General features: G+C 44.3%; 1 protein-coding gene across 2 annotated transcripts; it reads right to left on the minus strand.

The window, feature by feature from the left end:
* Window positions 1-399: 399 nt before the first annotated feature.
* LOC107396188 (gelsolin) lies at window positions 400-20,473 on the minus strand. 2 transcript variants are annotated; one of them, XM_054744120.2, is made up of 17 exons: window positions 20,317-20,473; window positions 9,402-9,602; window positions 8,051-8,205; window positions 7,752-7,913; window positions 7,485-7,634; window positions 7,320-7,409; window positions 5,936-6,068; window positions 5,505-5,809; window positions 4,802-4,935; window positions 4,617-4,707; window positions 4,408-4,434; window positions 3,801-3,971; window positions 1,813-1,987; window positions 1,542-1,663; window positions 1,348-1,425; window positions 1,199-1,259; window positions 400-1,110 (listed from the first exon to the last, which is right to left on the minus strand). In XM_054744120.2, exons 2-17 carry the CDS (start codon window positions 9,595-9,597, stop codon window positions 941-943), a joined length of 2,220 nt encoding a protein of 739 aa, XP_054600095.2. In that variant the 5' UTR covers window positions 9,598-9,602; window positions 20,317-20,473; the 3' UTR covers window positions 400-940. The 2 variants fall into 2 exon arrangements, with proteins under 2 accessions (XP_054600095.2, XP_015831261.3); XM_015975775.3 differs by lacking the exon at window positions 4,408-4,434.
* Window positions 20,474-21,188: the final 715 nt, after the last annotated feature.

Below are 21,188 nucleotides of genomic sequence, written 5' to 3' on the forward strand. Positions count from 1 at the left end.
ACAGGGAACTTTTCTGTTCCAGAAAGAGATGATGTCTGTCACCATGACAACAGACTCCCTGAACTTCACTGGCAGGTTTTATTCTAGAATCCCAGAGTTTTAATCAGTCCACGCACACCTGGTCATCCCGTTTTTAATCTATTCAACGGAAACAAGCAGAATTCCTTCAAATTATTCCCAGATGACTTTTAGTTGGAAAAAAATTGTTAAAATCAAATTCATGTTTTGAATAAGATGCTTTGGTTCCCAGTAGTTGCCATAGTAACATCAAGATATTAGGGCTCCATTAATAATGTCTGTTAACAGTGTTCCTGAGTGGATACTCACATGAGTGGACTTGAAACTTCTCCTGCTTAGAGTAAGTTTGACCAGAGTTTCCGATCCAAGAAAGAAGAAACGGGTGTTTCATTTGGTTTAATTGAAGTAAGTATGACAGAAGATGGAACTGGTTTAGAAAGCAGCATCATGTCCAGTCACTGTTCAAAGATAAAACCGCAGAATAAGTTTTCTTGCCAAGGCTGATTGCTAAAAATAAATATAAAAGTGATGTTTAAACTAAAACAATGGATCGTTCACCTGAAACGGTCATTGAAAAAAAAAACAGCTTACTGTAAACCAAAGGACAAGTTAAGGCCTTAGTCGTGTTCCTTCTGAGCTGTAGAATCATAACAGTATCACTTTGTTTCATTGTCAAAATATAAAAGTTGGAATATTCCTCAGAAATTCTATATTTAAACTATATTTAGTGCAAAACAACAGAGAGCTTGTTCATCTCTGAAGCCCTGTTTTCTAATGGCTGTGTTTAAAAGACTTGTGAAGGCACTAGCGTCGCACAAGACAGAAAAACTAAAAACTCCCACTGGGTATTGGCAGCTAAAGAAAGTCAAGGAGTTGCTAGCAGAACAGCAGACGGGCCTGGAGGGGTGGATCAGCTGAGAGCTCACAAAGCCAGTTCTGCCATGACCCGCTCCAGAGGGTCGCTGGTCCAGTAGTCATGGTCCCAGCCCAGGAACCAGCCGGTGAACGTGGGCGGCTCGAAGCCCTGCTTGATTTTGACGATGGGCGTCCTGCTGTCTCTGTTGGCTGGGTCGGTCTCGATGTAGCGGACAGCTGAGGGAGAACAGATTAGAGATAAGTGTCAGTGGCATTTCCTGATCATCGGTGCTTCTAAAGCAACCCAGTCCCCACACGTCCTCACCAGAAGCCATGGCTTCAGCTTTCTCCTCTTCCTGGGCGTCATTTCCAATCCAGACAAACACCTAAATTACAAAAGAACAATTTCATCGTTTGGAATAATTTGCACTAGTTTTGAGTGAATATAGAACAGCTGACGCAGTTTTTTGTTACCTGCTCCCAGGTGTCAAGGATCATAACATCATCTGTGGCGAGGTCATCCTGGGTCATCTCCCCAGGTACCTCCTCAATCTGAGAAGAGAATAGTTCACGTCCAAAACATATAGCAGTTTTGTACCTGGGTGCCTCATGGGTTATGCCAATATCACATTACAGGTGAGGTAATTGTGTCACTGCTAAATGCTTACGATAAAGTTTCCAGTTTTGTTGGAGCAAGCAAAGAGTCTCGGTGGGTGAGCGTCCATCTTGTCCTTGAGCCTGGTGGAGGTCCGGTATTCTGCCTTCCCACCCAGAGCCTCCCAGAACTGATCTGTCACAATAAACGACATAAATCCAAATGATCATCCCAATCAACCAGCAGAGTTGGATTCTAAAAGGAGCTAATTGAAACAAAACCTAATGCTAGCCTCAGTTTTGATTTGGTTATTAGGAAAACAAGGTATGATGATGTTTGCTGACCACTTTCTCCTCCCTCGGACAGCTCTGAGACTGACACTCCCAGAATGTCACACAGCTGCTGAGAACCCTGCTTCTCTGTTTCGCTGGCACCCGCTCCCACCCACATGTAGCTGCCGTCGGGGGTCACGAGGACAAAAGCATCGTTGGAGTTCAGGTTGGACGCCGCTGCATCAACCTGCAGAGAAATCAGGTGTGCAGATTAACCTTAAAGGAGTGGTTACATTAGTTTAATCAATACATTTGCAGTGGTTTCTAGTAGGAATGAATGCCTTATAAGTCTTACTCAGAGGGCAAAAAACATAGGCGCACCGTTTCCAGGAACTAGAAGTGAGCTGCATCACAGCTGAGATTCAGAAAGCAGGATTATTTTATGATATGTGGACATCTGGCCTCTGATTGATAACAGCAATGTGACTCTACCACTGACTTGCAACGCTGATGTTTTATTTCCACAAATAACACAAGTCTGAGGGAGTTCTGCTATGAAGTTGCTAATGGAGCACTTCATCACTGCCACCAGGGTGAAAGTTTCTATGGTTCACCATTATATGTGTTTTTGGTCAAACCTCAAAAATAACATGACACATGATTTCAATCGGTTTTTTTTTTATCTCGCACGATCTGTTAGCATTTGAGGTATGAGTGACTCTTGGCTACTAACATCTTACATTTTAGCTCATGATCTGTAGATGTGACCGTCAGAGTCCCAGCCTCCAGACCATCCTCCCCCAGCCAACCGGCATCCGCTTAGGACCACAACTCCCAGCAGCCCCTCGCCGGGATTCCCATCATTCCCCACCTACGTCACCAACAGCGACTACATACGGAAGTCGCCTCCCCTTCACGTCACTCAGTCATTTTTTTCCTCGAACCTATAATCAGAGTAACCAACCAGCCAGTTCTCTCAGCGAGTCTTCTCCACCCAGTAAGTGCTCTTTCCGTTTAGCACTTCTGTTCCACTTCGGCCAGCGCTCGGGTATTCCTAGATCAAACCGCGTGCCGGTGTCGGTGCAGGATCGGCTCGGGGTCCTTCGACTGCCGATGACGTCACATTACTGCAAATCTACTCGGCTTTCACACATACGTTTTGGAAAGACATCAGCAGTTTTGTTAATAAATTCTTGTTTGTTAACACCTAAATGTTTTCTTTATAATTGTAATTTGTTAATAAAACACTATATTATCTTGTTTTGTAAAGAATGTGAAACTGCATAAAACCAACATCGGACTGACAAAAAATAGAACAGTTCTTATATGTGAAGCCATATCTGTGTGTATTAATGTGGAGCTCGTCTGTATATTTTCTTAGTTGTTAACTAAATGCATTATTTGACTCAGAATATTCCTTGGTGTCTTTCAATAAAGTTCTTATATTTTATTTTGACCCATTTCATCAACATCATGAACTTTTGAGGGTCACTGTTTATCATTTGCTTATATTTGACATTTCCTTTAGAAATTCAAACATATTTTCTCCAAAAAGTGTTGATTTTTGGACTACAGGACTACAACCGTTAAGACTACGACCGCAAATTTGTTCTGACCAATCAAAATCATAACGTGATAACGTAACTTCTGTAAGCTTCATGTTCAGCCAATCAACTACTTTGACGTCATCGGCAGTTGAAGGACCCCGAGCCGATCCTGCAACCGAGCAGATCCTGTACCGACACCGGCTTTATCCCAGCGCTCACACTTCCGTCTGGGAAGTCACGCACGCCACAGCTCAACTCCTACCAGTCAGACGACGACTGTGACAGTGGCTGAGCTGAAGCCACCTTGATGTTTGCTGACGTGGATCAGCTGAGACGGCTGTCTTAAACCAGAGTTAAAAACCCGAGCAGTTGTAGACGTATGATTATTTTCTGAGAATTTCACTCAAACCCATTCTTTAGTCCATGGGCTATTTTTGCTAACAAGCACACACAGAGGCACAGGACAAACATCGTCTTTTACCTCTGGCCATCAAACATGCAATGTTCTCTCACCTCCACGGCTCTGGTGTGTCCTGTGGAGTTGGAGCGGATTTGGAAGAGTCGGACCTCAGCAGGAGCCGACTGACCTCCCTCCCTGGATGTTCCTCCCTTGTAGACCACCATGGGCTGTCCTCCGAACAGACTCATCAGATGGGCAGGTTCCTTCCCCTGAACCACCCTCACCTGGTGCGCAAACACCAGCAGAGCAAATGTAGATGGTTGCTGATGACATCACACCCATGCATTATGATGCTGCGACACAGCAGCTCTTGTGAAATACGCATTAATACAGGACAGACTGCTGGTGCAGTTATGATTCCAGACACAAGGTGGAAGCAAGAAGCTGTGTAGCAAAATCACCAAAATGTGTTTATGTACTTTTTAATCAGCTTTAGGGACAATTTGTATCTTTCAGACTGATATTTGAGGTCATAAGTTTTACCAGTCTTATAAGACTGTGTCCCACCAGGGTTGTTGGGAGTTTCTCACCAACATCCACCCTGGAACTTCCTGTTTGGGTTTGACTCAAATGGCAAATCTGACTGAACTCAGGCTTTTCGTTCATAGCCTAGAAAAGTCTTAGTTTGCACTCAGAAGCAGGGAAAATGAGGGGAAGTACCTGAGTGGTTATGGGAGCACCAACAACCTGAGGGGACAGAAAGGACCAGCAACCGAGGAGGAAAGAAAAAGCAGCAGAAGGGAAACCATGAGAGAGATGATTAAAAAACATAAAAGGATGCTCTAAGCCACAGGAGAGCAGGCGTTAATACCATGAATGGAAACGTGAATGTGAGACCATGAAAAGCAAAGCCGAAGAGAACGATCTACCTGAACAGGACCTCCACCCAGCTCTTCGTCCAGCTGGGCAGCGAGGATCGCCGACGCTCCGATCTCATCCTGACTGGAGTCCATTCCCTGCCTGTTCAACAAAGAATATTATACACACAAATTAGAGTCCAGACTTAAACACTTCACACTGGTTTAGGGTTCATCCAAAGTCACAAACTCCTCACCACATGTAGATGATGTGTCCCTGACGTCCTTCATGACTGTAGTTGTACAAGATGATGTAACTGTCTCCTCCATAGAACTGTCCATGTGTGGACGGATCCACCAGGACCTTATCTGAAGCCTCAATGCGCCAGATCTGTTGTGTTTAAGGAGAATCCCCCATTAAACCAAGAACTGTCATAATATTCACAGAGCTTCTTCCCACAGACAGCAACACAGCTCTACGCCCTTAAACTGGAAATAAATAATAATGACTTATCAGCCTGCTGGATTTCCATAAGCAGCAGGTATTCAGTTGTTTCATACAGACCTCCTGCCCTCGCAACTGGATCACAGAGTAATGAATGCAAGATTTGACTTAAGGTTTCCCTACTAAAGAGGTTTTAACAAACTTTGGTGTTATGATTCAAAGCTGTGTTTGTGATTCATGTCACATCAGTCGGATCTTAGAACTTCCAGAGATTCCCAGAAAACAAGTCTTCATCCCAGAGATCGTTGTTTAAAAAGAACGACATAAAGAAGCAACTGTCATACATGTTATGCATAGTTCTACACATCAGCTACCATCCTTGTTCTGCTTGGTTGCCATAGTGATTGGTGAACACCTAACAATGGCGTAAAGACGGGTTTGTCTTTAAGAGCATATTGCATTTTTCCGAGAGCTTATAATCACAACGTCAAATTAGGCAACCGATCTAACCTCACCTGTTTCTCCCCGCTGCCATCATCCACCATGCCATGCTGGGCCGCCATGGCGGGCGACTCATGAAGGCTGGATGCATCGAAGGGCACCTTCTTAATCTTGGCAATGCTGTTGGCGATGTAGGCCACGCCCAGACCTTCGGTCTGATCCTTATCGCGCCAGTTTTTGAAGAACTGCTTGAAGAGCGGCGTCTCGCCCATCTCCGGGAGGATCTGGACCGACGTTTGCTTGGGGTATCCCATCTTCTTGATGAACTCGTCGGCTGCTTTCATTGCCGCCTTTCGTTCATCCATGTTGGCATCTTTTCCTGTAGAGGAAAATAGTGAAACTATCTAAGCTTTTGTCTGTTTTAAATCAACAAGGTTGATGAAAAAGAACATCCTTTTTGGGACTGGTGAACATCCGCTCATCCTATCTGCCAGCGTGTTCTGACCTTTCCATAGGAAGATCTTGCCATCTGAGCCGTGATCCAGGATGAAGCAGTCACCAGACTCCAGGGCGCTCTGAGCGAACGGGTTCTCAGCTGCTACCAGTGCGATGGTCATTGCTCCGCTGGCATTGGAAACCTGCAGGAGGGACAGGTCAGTTTAAGACACGAGGACCCTGCTGTACACGTCTTCTGCCCTCTAGGGGCTGGTTTAAGAATTGCAGGTAGCAAGTGACGAATTTATTTGAATGCTGGCTCAGGATTCATAATTTGTTTTCCTGTTTTTTTTTCTTTATTATCGTTATTCTTTATGGATTTGTGTCACTTCTTCTGTAACCTATGTGCGATCATCTAAACAATTCAGGTCAATGTTTGTTCAGCTTCAGCTCAGGTCTTAAGCGCAAAAGTAATGCAGAAACACCAAAAAGTCATGTTGCGTTTATATGAATATTTGATAATTATGAATAATCATAGATCTTTTTATATTAACATTAGCTACTAAATACTTCAATTATTAAAGGGACCATATCATGGAAAATTCACATTTTGAAGCGTTTTTATCATGTAATATTGATGTTTCCTCATGAAAAATACCCCCAAACCCATTTTTGGCTGCATTAATGCATTTACATGTTTCAGCTGCAAATTTTGAGTTTTATTTTGAAATTCCTGAAATGGCCTCCCAACATCAGGCCCTGCTCCTCCCTCAGAAGCTAGTCTCTGGTCTTAAACCTGTCTCCCCTGGCCAGCTTAGGATATGCAGCATAGGTGACAATTGCCATGTTGCTTTTATTTAAAATAAATGACATCTCAAAAGTGCCAACGGTGATATTTTATCATATATTCTGCCTACTTTTGTTCTCAAATGTTTAAAATTCATCATATGGTACCTTTAAAGAATAAAATTAACTGATTATTAAATCACAAATTAGGTTTTTACCCTCACTGTAATGCCTGATGGCTAAATACATTTTGTTATTTTCTTCAGTTATTTAAAACATACAAAATAAAAAGTGGCCATCTTCTTAATTTTTATTTTGAAATGTTTTTTCATATTTTTAAAGATTTTTTTAAGTTCCAGGTTTAGAGTACAAATGAATATTGAAAGCATGCATAAATGATCGACCGTAGTCTCTTGTAGAACGAAGGACTTAAAAGAAGTCTTAAAAAGCACAAAATCTCTATCAGCTGAAACAAGCTAGGTGTGCTTGTGTCCAGTTTCTCCAGGACTGATCTGATGGACTTTACCCAGATATTAGTCAGAGCCCTATTAGAGTCTAACACCCTGTTGTTCTGACCTCCCCACACTGTCTTCCCTGATGGATGACCTGAAACTTGCTCCTAAATAGCTGCAGACACATATTTGTCTCTTCAGTGTTCATCGTCTCACCTTGTAGAGTTTGGCCCTCTTTCTGTTTGAAGCATCAGCCTTGATGTCATCAGAAGCTCCTGGAGGCAGATCTGGTTTGGGACCTAAAACCTGTGAGCAGAAGCAACAGTTTGATAACAGTCTCAGTTTGTGGGTTAATTCGCTTCCGTGGCTCACTGGTCTCACCTCTAGCATCTTCTCTCTCTCCACCCCCTCATCGCAGACATACACCCGGGCTCTCCCGCTGCGCTCGTTGTCACGGATACCCTTAGCGACCTGAGTAGCCTTCAGCTTCTCGAAGCGGTTGCTCTGAGAGCCACACCACTGATAAATCTCCTGTGGAATGAGAAGAGGAGCAGAGAATTAATGAGATGCTTAATTAACTTAAAAACAAATGAAAGCTTTTCCTTTTAGGATGCAAGGATGCAGATATCTGTTTATAATCAGACTCACATCTCCCAGGTCCAGGATGAAGCAGTCTCCCTGGTTGAAGCTGTCCCAGCTGACTGCAACCTCCGTCGCCCTGACAACACGACGACCTTTGATCTGCAGCACCCGCTGCACCGACACCTCGTTGGTGACAACATGCTTGAACCCTGATGCCACGCCTCCTTTCTAGAAGAAAAGGTCACATTTTAACACGAGGTGACCCAAAATCAGACATGCTTGCATCAGTTATTGTCACTATTCAGACACACAGCAGGCATAACAAGGAAGGTAAAACAAACACAATATTGCTGTAGACATCCTACCATGTACTTGATTCCAGATTTGAAGTAGCCCAGAAAGGTTTTGGACTCATGCCCTTGCACCTCCCGGTACTGGATGGGTTTTCCTCCCAGGAAATCGTCCATTTGGACTGTAAAGATGGCTGCTGAGCCGCTCTCATCCTGGGTGCAAAAATCCCCTGTGCCAGCAAAATTAGAGACATGGTACAATTTAATTCTCCTAGTATTGACCTATGTTGTGTGGTGAAGTCTCTGTGTGTGTGTTAGAAAAACAATATGTATCGATAAACAGAAGGTGAGTGGTTCCATCCCAGGGTTCAGCAGGTCATGTGTTCCTCAGGCAAGAACCCTGAAAGTTGCTCCTCAGGGTTTGGTCAAATAATTTCCTCAAGTGGATCAATAAAATATCACTTATTAATCAATAAATTAATTAGATGGTGGCAGCAGGGTAAGAATCCTGATGTATGATCTATAGAGTAACATGCAAGCTGCAGCCCAAAATAGCCCAAACCACCCCCTAGTGGCTGGCTGCAGTACAACATTTAGGTCCTGCCCCTCCATGTATATAAATGAGATATTTTCTACAAAAGGCTGACTACTGTTGTGTGTTCAACATTCATTTCTGTTCTACATAGATGCTTTAAAAACACCATGGTGTGTGCGGGTATGTAGGCGGGACTTTCATTCTACTTCCTGGAGGCCCAGACTCTGGCTCCATAAGGTCTTTCCTGGATTTATGTCGAGGTTTTAAACCAACATTTATTATTTAAATGAAACACAATCAGATAAGAAATCACATTCTACTAATTATTCATAAATAATTGGATTAGTAAAGCTTTATTACACCTTACTGGTAGGGTGTAATTTAAGTAGCACTTAAAAAGCAGAACTGGAACTTTTTGAATGTTTTATAATATTTTACTACTTTTATTGCCATGGAGGATCTTAATATGTCACCTATAACTGATAAAAAAGTGGATGTTGCAAACTCTGCAAAAAACTTTAGAAAATGTAACCATGCTATGCAATTTTATGTTATTCCGAAATGCTAATTATTGTACACTTATTAAAAATGGCAAAACAGACCATTTAAAGCAAATTCTTGTTGAAGTAATTGTGTTTTAGGAGCGAGCTGCCACTTAGGGGATGATGCAAAGCAGTGATCGGTGAGAATGTTTTAAACTTAAAGAGCCTCTTCTGCTTTGCATGTCAAATGAGACTATAGCTGCTCTGGAAAACTGGAATCATCTCTAGTTAAAAGATGACAAATTTACACTTTAAAGTTAAACAGAAAATAATATGAAACACATTCTGTGATTATTCTATACTTTGATGATTTTTCCTGGAAGAACAATGTTTGGCTGAATGAACTCACCCAGCCAGAAGTGGAGATCGTACTGCAGGTTTCCGGAGCGCTGTTTGATGGTGTTGAGGATGAGGTAGGCGTCCCCGGTGTAAAATCCCCCATACAGGTTTTCAGGAACTGGCACCAGGTTAAAGTTCTCCACCCTCCACACCTGAAGACCCGGGTTCTGACCGGCCCGCTCAAACTCTACGTGGTGCGCTGCCATCCTGTCTGCACAGAGGTCACACAGCTGAGGATTAGTTGATTTATTAAAAAAAAAAACCCTTCTGGGAGTCAGTCAGGGGATGCCCCACCCATGAGCCAATTGCTCTGGAAAACATGAAGCCACTCCCTTTGAGGCATAACTGTTGTCATGGATGCAAAGATAAAGTTTCAAGCTCTGGTTAGTTATTAATACACATGAGAGTGTATCACCACGCTGAGCTGGGTAGTTCCTTCTTTTGCAAGAATAAGGAAATCCTGGTGTTACAGATTAGTCTATGCAGTTTCTAAAAACAGTCATCATGGCTCCAGTGGTCTTAAATGTGCTTTCCGTTAGTGAGTTATCTATGCTTACGTTTGTGTCAGTCAGTTATTGTTGTATTAAATCAGAGAATAATGCACCAGTGTCCAAACATTCATAAACACACTCACATCCAAATATTTATACACATTAATGCCCAACACTTCAACCTCCAGTCTGGTTAGAAGACACATGGCGCCTTATCAAGGGACTCAAGAAGGTGTTTGTGCTGCAACCTGCTGGAAGTTTCAGATTCCTAAAATAGGAGTTCAGCACCTGATTGGATTTGTCTGGAATTGTTCAAATTTAATAAATCAATAAGAACATGAGCTCCTCTCTCTGTTGATTCACATTTCTATGTTATCAAAAAAGAATGCACTTGTCCATAAGAAATGTCATTAACTCTGCATCAGTCTGGGTATTTCACCAAACGTGTGCTGCGTGATTGACATCAGTATGTCAGTGGGTGTCATTTGTTGGAAATAAATCTTTTCAAAACATGTTAAACAGAACAAGATAAACAAACAAGTCAAAACAAAACCCCTAACCCTAACCCATGCCCTCGGATGTCTGTGGTGCCATATAAAACCTGACAGCAAACTATCCAAATCTGAAAGAAAAAAAAGGTTCAGAAAGAAAAATTTGGAGACATTGGATCAGAACGGTGTTAATCCTACCTCCCAAGGCCAGTGGCAAGGATTCCCATGCAGGAAATATCTTGTTTAAGATGAGCTAATAGAGGCATAAGCGGATGGCTAACACTTTTGGCTAATGCTGAGTGGCGCTCAATTCAAGGTGCATGGTGCTCTACATAGATGGGCGGGTTTAGCTAACTTTTCTGATGAAAAGGGAAAAACTCCAGATGGCTGCTTCATCGAGAGGCAGACCAAAAGCTAAACTTCCAACAAAAAGCTGCTGAGCAAACACTGCAACTAAAGTTGGTAAAAGTCTTGAACTGTAAGTTATAAACCGAAGGCTCTAATGATCACTCATGTTCATTTTTTATGTTTCTAGACTGTTTTTTGAAGTTGATGTGTAAACCCTTTACTAACAGTTGAAGAAAACTTTTGAGCTAATGAAACTGTCTATGGAAGCTAGGGTGTGTGCCCTCTGCACTCTGATGAGAACTGAGAGAAAACAGTAAGTCCTGCAACAGTCAGAGTCACAGCTGGTGAAGGAGGGCAAAAATACCTATGTTTTGATGTGTAGCTTGTGTAGTAAAGAAGTTATTGAAGTGAAGCGTTAGCAAATATGGGAAAGGTGTAGACAGTTGAAAATTTGAAAGTGTGTGGAATAACCCTCCGTCAGTTGAAGGCCTCTAAAACTGAGACAACGGTGTAGAAACCATAAAAGAATGATGCAAATGCCAGTTCAGATGCATTCAAACCTGAATGATGTTCCTACTATGAGTCTAAGCTACAGAAGGGGGTTGCTTCTGCAGGTTTTACATATCTATTACAAAAGAAATAACACATACAAGTTTATTGGAAGTAGAACAGAACCCATTAACACTTTAATCAGGTCTTTGAATGAAAATTTGAAGTACTTAATTTATTTTTTATTCCTGCTGCTAACAGGTTGCACAGCTCAGACCAGAAAAACTGCAGATTCCACCCCCCTCTTGCTCCATGCTCCGTATTAACGGCTAGTTTAGACAGTAAACACAGTAATCTGTAAACAACTCCTCTGAAGCAAAGTAGTGTTTTAAATTTGAACTTGGCCTTTCCGAATAGAGCCTCTTTTAGCAGCACTTTCGCTCTTAATTAGTTAACGAGCAGCTCACACAAACAGTCTAATGTTTTACCAAACTGCATAAACATGGGATCACACAGACTCCGGGTGTCCACAGGGACGCTGCTTGGACCCGCTGCCCTCCAAACTGCACGGCCGATCGTTCAGACTGCAGCAAGAGCCGAACATTGTTCTAGGCAGCTGCCTGCCCACAAACATGGCAGGAATCTGCGCCTGACCCTAAAAAAAGGAAGCGGCTCAGAATCCACCCAACCAGCTCAATCAGAGAGAGAGACTCCCCGTTGAATACTCCACTCCTACCAGCATCAGTGATGTTTAGTATTTTGTAGTTATGGGAGATTTCAGTGTTGAAAATACTTCTCTCACTAACTCATGTTCTAAACAAGGAGTGTCCAAACTTTTCAAGGTGAGGGAAAAAATTGTAGAAGTAATAAAATGGTAAATGGTCTGTATTTGTATAGCGCCCTCTGGGGTTCTTCAACCCCCCCCCAAGGCACACTGACAGAGGCGAGGCCTGCTGTACACTGGCGCACCGGTCCCTCTGGGTGGCACCAGTGACAGTAATGGTCCTTGTGGGCCACAAAATTATTTTTTCTTTGTTTTTTGAAAAAAAAAAACATTTTTTGGGGGGGGGGTCTTTTCATTTGTATGCAAGAAAATTGGTCCAAATCATTTTAAATATGCTTTTAGGGCTTATACAAAATCACTGCAAGGCCGGCACTTTGGACATGCCTGTTCTAAACCCCTTTGTCACGACCCCTGTCTACTCTTAGATTTTGTCTGTTCTCCGTTAATTGCTCCCACCTGCCTCTTGTTTCCCAATCACCATAGCTCCAGCTCCTCTTGTATTTAAACCCCTTCTGTTCTGTGTTCCCTGTCGTGTCATTGTTTCAGTGTTCCAGCGTGTGACTCTAATAAATCAATGTTAGAAGTTCTCACCTGCCTGCCTGTTTTCCTCCCCGTGTGTGGATCCTTGCCTCACCTCAGCTCACCTCGCCACACGCGCGTGACAGAATGACACGACGCCCTGAAGGGTCCAGCGGGGAGATCCTCCCATGGAAGTATTTATTCCAGTTCTTCTCCGCCGACTATCGACCGGCTTCTCCTTCCCCAGCTCCAGCTCCGCCTCGCCGCAGACGGCGTCCCCGACCTTCTGCCTCGGCGTTCCTCGCCGCCCTTCCGGAACCGGACGGGAGGTTGGAGGGAGAGATGCTCCGGGATCGCTCCAGCTTCGAGGGCACGAGGCTGGCTTTCTGCTCCCCCAGGGTTGGTCCACGGCGTGGGGAGAGACGCTGGAATCCACCGCAGCCGTGCGCTTCAGGACGGAGCTGCGAGCCCACCGCTGGCCGTGCTCGGCGAGCCAGTTCGGACACGCCCCCGGTCAGACCAGCGGTCCCGTCTCCGGCCGAATCGGCGTCTGCAGGAGGAGGAGCTGCGCTCGCAGCCCTGTGGGCGGAGCACGCCAGTCTACAGGTTGAAACAGCCCAGGTTCGTCAGACCATCGAACTCCAAGTCCTCCAGCTAGATGATCTGCTCACTGAACTCCGCGGGCTCCAGCTGGACGATCTGCTCGCTGAGCTCCAGCTGGACGAACTGTTCGCGGCTCCGGCTGAACCAGCTGTCCCGCCTCCGGTCCACTCGGCTCCTCTGTCATCTGTGGGAGGTGGAGCCACACCCACAGTCCAGCCAACTGAACTGGCCAGTCAACGGGCTGAGCTGGTCCGGCTTCAACAGAGCGCCCATTCTAATCAGCTCCGACTCGACGCTCTGCGCTCCCTGTCTTCAGCACTAGCACTGCTCGTTCACTCAAGGCCTGTTCCAGGGGGGGTCCAGAAGCAGACGGTGCAGGCCCAGAAGCAGACGGTTCCGGTTCCGGCCCAGAAGCAGACAATGCGGGTCCAGAAGCAGACGGTACCAGCCCAGAAGCAGATGGGTCCGGTGCAGGCCCAGAAGCAGACGTTACCAGCCCAGAGATCGGCGGATCGGGGACCGGCGGTCCAGAAGCCAGAGGACCAGAAGCGGATGAAAGTCAACACCGCCTCCATTCCAAGGGTCGACGCCTCCATTCCAAGGGTCGACGCCTCCATTCCAAGGGTTGACGCCTCCATTCCAAGGGTCGACGCCTCCATTCCAAGGGTTGACGCCTCCATTCCAAGGGTCGACGCCTCCATTCCAAGGGTCGACGCCTCCATTCCAAGGGTCGACGCCTCCACTCCTGAAGTCGGCTCGCCTGACGACGTCGCCGCCTCCACTCCTGAAGTCGGCTCGCCTGACGACGTCGCCGCCTCCACTCCTGAAGTCGGCTCGGCTGACGACGTCGCCGCCTCCACCCCTGAAGTCGGCTCGGCTGACGACGTCGCCGCCTCCACTCCTGAAGTCGGCTCGTCTGACGACGTCGCCGCCTCCACCCCTGAAGTCGGCTCGTCTGACGACGTCGCCGCCTCCACTCCTGAAGTCGGCTCGTCTGACGACGTCGCCGCCTCCACTCCTGAAGTCGGCTCGTCTGACGACGTCGCCGCCTCCACTCCTGAAGTCGGCTCGTCCGACGACGTCGCCGCCGCCCATCCTGAAGTCGGCTTGTCCGACGACGTCGCCTGCCATCCTGAAGTCGGCTCGTCCGACGACGTCGCGTCTGGTCTGACGTCTCCTCCGTGTTCGGTTCTGATGGTGACTCTGAAGGTCGCTCCGGTCCAGCCTGCAGGGACTTTGTCGCCGGTCCTGCCTGTGTCCCCGGCCCAGCCTGCAGGGCTCCTCTACCGCAGGCGCCGCCTTCCCAGGGCCCGTCGCCTCCTCTTCTGCCCCAGGCGCAGGCCCCCAAGGGTCCGTCCCCATCTCCTCATCTGCCCCAGGCACAGGCCTCCAAGGGCCTGTCCTCGCCTCCTCATCTGCCCCAGGCACAGGCCTCCAAGGGACTGTCGCCTCCTCATCTGCCCCAGACGCAGGCCCCCTAGGGTTCGTCCTCGTCTCATCTGCCCCAGGCGCCGGCCTCCAAGGGCCCGTCGCCTCTTCATCTGCCCCAGGCGCCGGCCTCCAAGGGCCCGTCGCCTCCTCATCTGCAGCAGGCGCCGACCTCCAAGAGCCCGTCGCCTCCTCATCTGCAGCAGGCGCAGGCCGCCTGACTCTGCTGATCCCTGCCGCCTCTCCTGTGGTCCCTCGGTTCCTCTGGGCCCTCCCTCCGGGTCCCCCTCCTCCCGCCCTGCTCCTTGTTCCTGTGGGCGTCTGGGATCCGCCCTTTGAGGGGGGGGGGGGGGGGGGTGTACTGTCACGCCCTGTCCTGTCTACTCTTAGGTTTTGTCTGTTCTCCGTTAATTGCTCCCACCTGCCTCTTGTTTCCCAATCACCATAGCTCCCGCTCCTCTTGTATTTAAACCCCTTCTGTTCTGTGTTCCCTGTCGTGTCATTGTTTCAGTGTTCCAGCGTGTGACTCTAATAAATCAATGTTAGAAGTTCTCACCTGCCTGCCTGTTTTCCTCCCCGCGTGTAGATCCTTGCCTCACCTCAGCTCACCTCGCCACACGCGCGTGACACCCTTCACCTTTAACCTTAACCTGTGACTTATTGATAATAACCATCATTAATTCTGTTTAAGAATTTTAAGTAGAGATTAGATTTTATCAATCAATCAATCACTTTATTATAGACACAAGAAGGTCCATAACAGATAGTAAAAAAATAAGTAAAATAGGTCAAACCCATGCAAGCTATTTTAGGCTCACATAAAGGTTAAAACGTCAATAATACAACTGTACATGCAGTTCCGTCTCACTGCAGGGCTTGTAGGTACACCCACACTTACAAACGTTGTGGTTGCACTGCACCATCTTGGCACTCTAAGTAGGGCTGGGCAATTGAAAATGTATCGTTATCGAAATTTCTGACTCTTATCGAGATCATTGTTCCCATGTCAATAAATTTGATGAAAAATGAAAAGATGTGTGAAGGTTGGCAACGTTCATGCCACTTTAAGAAGCTGTACCACCTTGACTCATGTAAAAATGTGTCACAGCGTAATACATGTGACAGCCCCATCTAGTGGACAACTTTTGTTTCTGCGCATACCTGTAGTTCTCGTCCATTTATCGTCATCATGGTGAACTCCTCAATATATTGTGATATTGATTTTAGGCCATATCAACCAGCCCTAATTCTAAGCATTGTCCTTAACCCATCATTATATGCAACAGTGAGTTTCCTTATGCTGCTTTACTTGTAGTAACTCCTTATCACAAACTTAAAGGTGCAAGTTGTAAGAATGACATCCTGTAGTCAAACTTGGTTACCGCTGTCTAGTTTTCTGAGCAAAAAGGTACTATCTCACTGCTGTGGCTGTTGCCAGCTATGGAACAGCACCAGAAGATTCTAGATAAGCAAAGGCAAGCCATAGAGCTCCGGGAGTTGACGTCACTTCTCTCGGCATGCAACAGTTCAAATCGAAACGGTGCCATATTGGCAGGCAGAAGCCCGTAGCTGGACTATTTGTTAATGTCAGAAAACTCAATCAAATGGGAAATAAGGTAGATTCCTGTTGTGCCCCAGGATGCAGAACAGATGCGGACGACATAAGGAATGAGCCATCTACAGGATTCCCCAAGATCCGGAACGCCGCAAACGTTGGATCATTGTAATAAAACACACTAGTGACCGGGCTGAAATGAAGCTGTGGGACCCCGAGAGTAAAGGTTTTTGCTTATGCAGCGACGGCTTCATATCAGGTACTTAAACCAATGTTTCCTCAACTGTGTATGGTATTTATTTTAAACGATTTTATTACGTTTCTTAGTGGGCTTCCTAAACTTATTTTGGCGTGGCTTTTTCTGTCTTATTACTCATAGTAACAAGTAAACATCACGTAAAACGCTGTCTCTGAGTTCTGCATGCTGCCGTTTACGTGTTTTATGATCACAGCAATTAACCGGCTAAGCTGTATTTAATTTTCAAGCAATGGTTGATCAATTGTCAGATCACACATAAAAGCACTTTGGATTGCTATTAAAAGTATCCCAGGGGCACCGTAAGGGTCAGAGATGTTTAGTCTATCTAATTTCTGACTATATAAAACGATTTCTTCGGTTTTAAAGTGTGAAGTAAACTCCGACGAAGTAAAATCCAAGCCGATCCCGTTCATGTTCATGTTTATGATCCGTGTTTGTTTACCTTTTTTGCCTGCCAATATGGCGTCTACTAACTGAGAGTCACGTGGGGTCCGGAGCTCTTTACACAGTAAGTTGATAAGTAGATAGCATTGTTTTAGCTGGAGTTAGCTCTCTTGGACGTTTTAACTGACTCTTTATTCACTTCACACATACATTTCAGTGTAATATCGAGTTGGTAATTAAAAAAGTAGCTTCAGATATTTTTATAGCCAACATTTTGCTTTAAATTACCATTAGCGTTGTTAGCTTAACGTTAGCTTCTAGCCTTCTTTACCCAACATTAGAATAAAACTAAAAGATGCAGTGGCTTCTTAGAGGTACAAGAAATAACTTCTGGGTCGCTCCTGTTTCCTGGCTTTAGTTCGTTGAAGAATTCTGGAGCTTTTTGCATGCCAGTGTTGAATCACAAATGCCAGAAAAGCAGCATTAGCTCGTCGCATACTTGACAACAACCTCACAGGCAAATTGATTGTAAACAGTAACTATGTCCTTCTTTTGTTTTTGTTTTTTTAAGGAGAAAACTGACATCCCATAGCTGGCGTAGAAGGAAATCTGTTTCAATATAACCTTTCTAACATGAATGAGACATTAGGCCTAATTTAAACTTCTTCTTCAGCTTTTCCGTCCACAAAAAAAAAATGCTAGCTGCATATCTTTGCGCTCCTTCAGTCACAGGTGAATAAACATTCATAGTTTCAGACTATTTCCACCAGGCATTCTTCAATCTGTCTGTGACTGCCACTAAATATCTCTTGACTTTTGAAGCGACAAATATGGTGCTGGTGACACATTTACAGGAATTGGTGTGAGTTAGAAATTGGGGCATCTCTCCGTTTATCTCTGCGAGCACGTTGGAGCTCTTGCGTCAATGCATAATGGCGTTGGCATATCTCTGTCCCGACGCAAATGAAGAATAAATTAGGCTTCAGACTGTTTTGTGATTATTTGACTGTAGAATTCTGACATATTGCTCCTTAAAAAAAAAAAAAAAAAAAAATATATATATATATATATATATTTTTTTTTTTTAAATTTATTTCTTTTTTGCTGCATTGAAACTTTACCAGGCAAGTTGTTATTCTCAGATTCAGAATCTAACCACCTGGAAAGTTGAACCAAACTATCTTTAGTGAAAGGCAAACCTAACATTATACAAATGTCGACAAACCTTTCCATAAAATAAAATATTCCAAAAGCTCCTAAGTCGGGCAGCTGGATCCTCTTAAAAGCTAAAGATCAAAAGACCCTGAACCATAATTATGAGATACTAAAACAGCTCTGTGTAACCAAGCAGCAGCAAATAAATCAATAACATTTACTTCATTTTTGTTAATTTAGAACAGTTTATAAGCTTCATCTCAGAGCCTGGTGAACGTCAAACATGTTAAGGTTAGTTTGAAATTACAGCCCTGAAGGTAAAACATGCATTCTGAAACATCAGAATAGCATCAAAACCTCTCACAAGCGAAGATGCAAATAAAATACCCTGTACATAGCTCCGGATTGGGTAACTTGAGTGAAGAAGAGCCTGTTTGTTTGGATCAGAAACCATGTTGTTGCAGGCATAAATAGATCAGATCACATGATTATCTGTCAGAGGTAGTATGTCTGCAGCCCTGCGGCTCTCTTCTCCTGACTGTGCATCTACAGGCCCACTCGCCACCTCTTTCCTCAGCTGACAAACACAACATGCTTCTCGAACTTCACATTTTTGGTCCCATCCCCCATGTTTCACCAGCCTCTGTTGTCTGCCTCCCTCCCGGCGAGGCCTCTGCAAAATCAATTCACTGTGCAGCAAATGCAGATTTATAAGTCAGGAAAATAAATGTTAGGCATTCTTCTGCATCAATTCAGAAAAAAAAATCTAACATGAATGTAAAATCTGGATATGAGGGCTTAAACAGCGTGTTTGCTCTGTTTCCTTCCCCCACCACCTCCTTTAGAAGCAGAGGGCTTTCTGATGACTCATTTTCTCCATGCATGCCACGCTGAGTCTCTTGTCTCAGCTTGACTGGGACATATCAGACAATTCTCTGCGTGGAATAAACAAACCGCTCACTTGAAATCTGTTTACCCAATTAAAATGAGAATTTAAGACAATACAAACAACCTCTCTGAAATCACAGAGGGGCCTTTTGGGAATCATGTAGCTGTAAACAGCTCTGAGAATGAGAAGGCAGTTTCTAACTTCTTCTTTTGACTGAAATAATAAAACAAAGCATAGAAACACAGATCTCAGCTTAGCAAAAGTACCTGCAGTCAGTGGAGAGCTGTCTTTACGTCCAGGCAGCTGACCGTTAACCATGTATATATATATATATATATATATATATATATATATATATATATATATATATATATATATATGTAAAGGGGTGTGGTGTTTTTTTTTTACTAGGCTAGAATCATGCTGCTGGATTTCTGGTGAAGATGTAATAAGTTACTGCAAATCTGTAATATTTGGTTATGTATGTCCCTGATTTTCAGAAGAAACCGACACAGCTTGTGCTTTATTAGCAAATAACTATAGCCTGTATGCCCATCATTTAAATTTGAAAGAAATTTGGTGCATTTTTAAAATAAGCTGCAATGCCAAACATCAGCTGCACAAAATCAAAACAAAACAAAAAATACTTAGATCATGTGAGGTTTGTGAAAGTTGGATTAACTGTCAGCTTGTTTCACTGGGTTGAAGCCATTTTTGTGTTTGCTGCAGTGGCCATCTTGAATTAGGAAGAGTCTAAACGTTATTTTGTAGTAGGTATTTGGTAAAGGTCACCTTTGAGAGTGTAGTTTAAGTCTGTCCTGTGGTGCATGAGGTATTCTGCAAACATGCAAAAAAGATCACCTGCCATCAAAAGTCATTGGTTTTCAACAGCTACTGGAAACTAGCTGAAGTGGGCCATAATTATGAAAAAAGTTCTGCAGATAAACGCTCACACATGGGTGCATGGGTCTGCAGAGAAGTAAAACCTGCAAGGGAGGAGGTCAGATTTTTAGGGATTGTATTTTTCTGACAGTACTGACATGGCTACACTTAAAGCAGAAATGTCTGATGCCATTTGTGGAAACAGAAACAACAGCTCATCGTTTGACTCAGAGGATGTCAACTTCCTCAAAACAGCTGGCTGTAACCATGACAACCATAGGATGTGAGGATGTGTAGAGTGATTTATCAGTGTGCACTCTTTAGGTGTTTTTAACATTTATTTTAGACTTAGTTTATTTATTTATTTATTTGGTTAGTTGGTTGCCGCGTCTCACTGATTATCCATATTAGGAAACTTCCGGTAAAGGAAATTTTTTTTTAGTTGTCTTCCAAAAAAATAATATAATAACATTGGGAAAAACAGTGCGGATCATTTCTTTTCTGGGTTTGGGTTTTATTCCGCCAGGACGTTTTTTTTTTTCTTTTTTTTCCAGGTTGACTCGTCAGACTAGACGCGGTGTTAAATCCAGATTTGGTTAATCTCCAGTTCAATTTAAAGAGTAAACCTTCTGCAGATGCAGGTTTTACCTGAATGTGGAGGCTGTGGACGGACCGGTGTGGACCTGGACGAGCAGCGGGGAGACGACCGGGCTGCAGCAGGAGAAGAGAGGTCTCGAGTCGCCGGCAGAGCAGAGCGAAGAGCCGCAGTCTGGCTCTGTAACGGGACGGGACACTCCCTAAACACACACCAACCCTCCCTCCGTGGTGCTTTTGTGTGTGTGTGTGTGTGTGTGTGTGTGTGTGTGCTTGAATTCATGGGTTTAAGTGGATAAATTTTAACTTTAACCTGGCAGATTTAGCAATTTGGGGACCCAATGCGAACACAGACATGGGCCCCTTACACTAAATTTTCGACAATCTTATCTTTAACTGGATTTGCGAAACTCCACCCTCTTCTGACATGAGTTATTTTCACTTTTTATTAGTCCTCCTCTTTTTCCCTGTCTTTCTCTCCCTTTGAGCGCCTTCAATATTTGCTCTGCTTTCTTCTTCCTGTCAGTGCTCCTGTGCTTTTGCCTTTCTTTTTATTTCTATTTTCCATTTTGGTCTATGTTTTTCTCCCTTTAAATATTTTCCATTGTCTTTCCTTTTCTGCTTCCTTTTTATGTTTACATTGAAAAATGATGTCACTTTTGGAAGTGAATATAAAAGCTTTTTTAAAGCATGCTGTTTCTTTCTCTTACTGGAGCCACTATAGGATAACTCCTTTTCATGTTTAATGTTTTGACTATCGCTTTGAGTTTGTTACGAACGCTCCCGTCTCTCTTCTTCTTTTTCTGCTTTCTCTTCATCTTCTTATTTGTGGTCTTACAGCACTTGGCAAACAACAATTTGGTGCATTACTGCCACCAACTGGATTGGAGTGGAATGACTACCAATCACTTCCAGTTTGTGAATCG

This window comes from Nothobranchius furzeri, chromosome 6 (assembly GCF_043380555.1).
Source record: "Nothobranchius furzeri strain GRZ-AD chromosome 6, NfurGRZ-RIMD1, whole genome shotgun sequence".
NCBI classification, from domain to species: Eukaryota; Metazoa; Chordata; class Actinopteri; order Cyprinodontiformes; family Nothobranchiidae; genus Nothobranchius; species Nothobranchius furzeri.

Bases quoted from the DNA above. Each gene is read 5' to 3' on its own strand.
- LOC107396188 (XM_054744120.2), bottom strand. From the start codon at position 9,597: ATGGCAGCGCACCACGTAGAGTTTGAGCGGGCCGGTCAGAACCCGGGT. The intron at 7,914-8,050 runs GTAGGATGTCTA...CTTTTCTTCTAG, and splicing joins AATCTGGAATCAAGTACATG to AAAGGAGGCGTGGCATCAGG. The intron at 1,426-1,541 runs GTAAGCATTTAG...TTCTCTTCTCAG, and splicing joins ACAAAACTGGAAACTTTATC to ATTGAGGAGGTACCTGGGGA.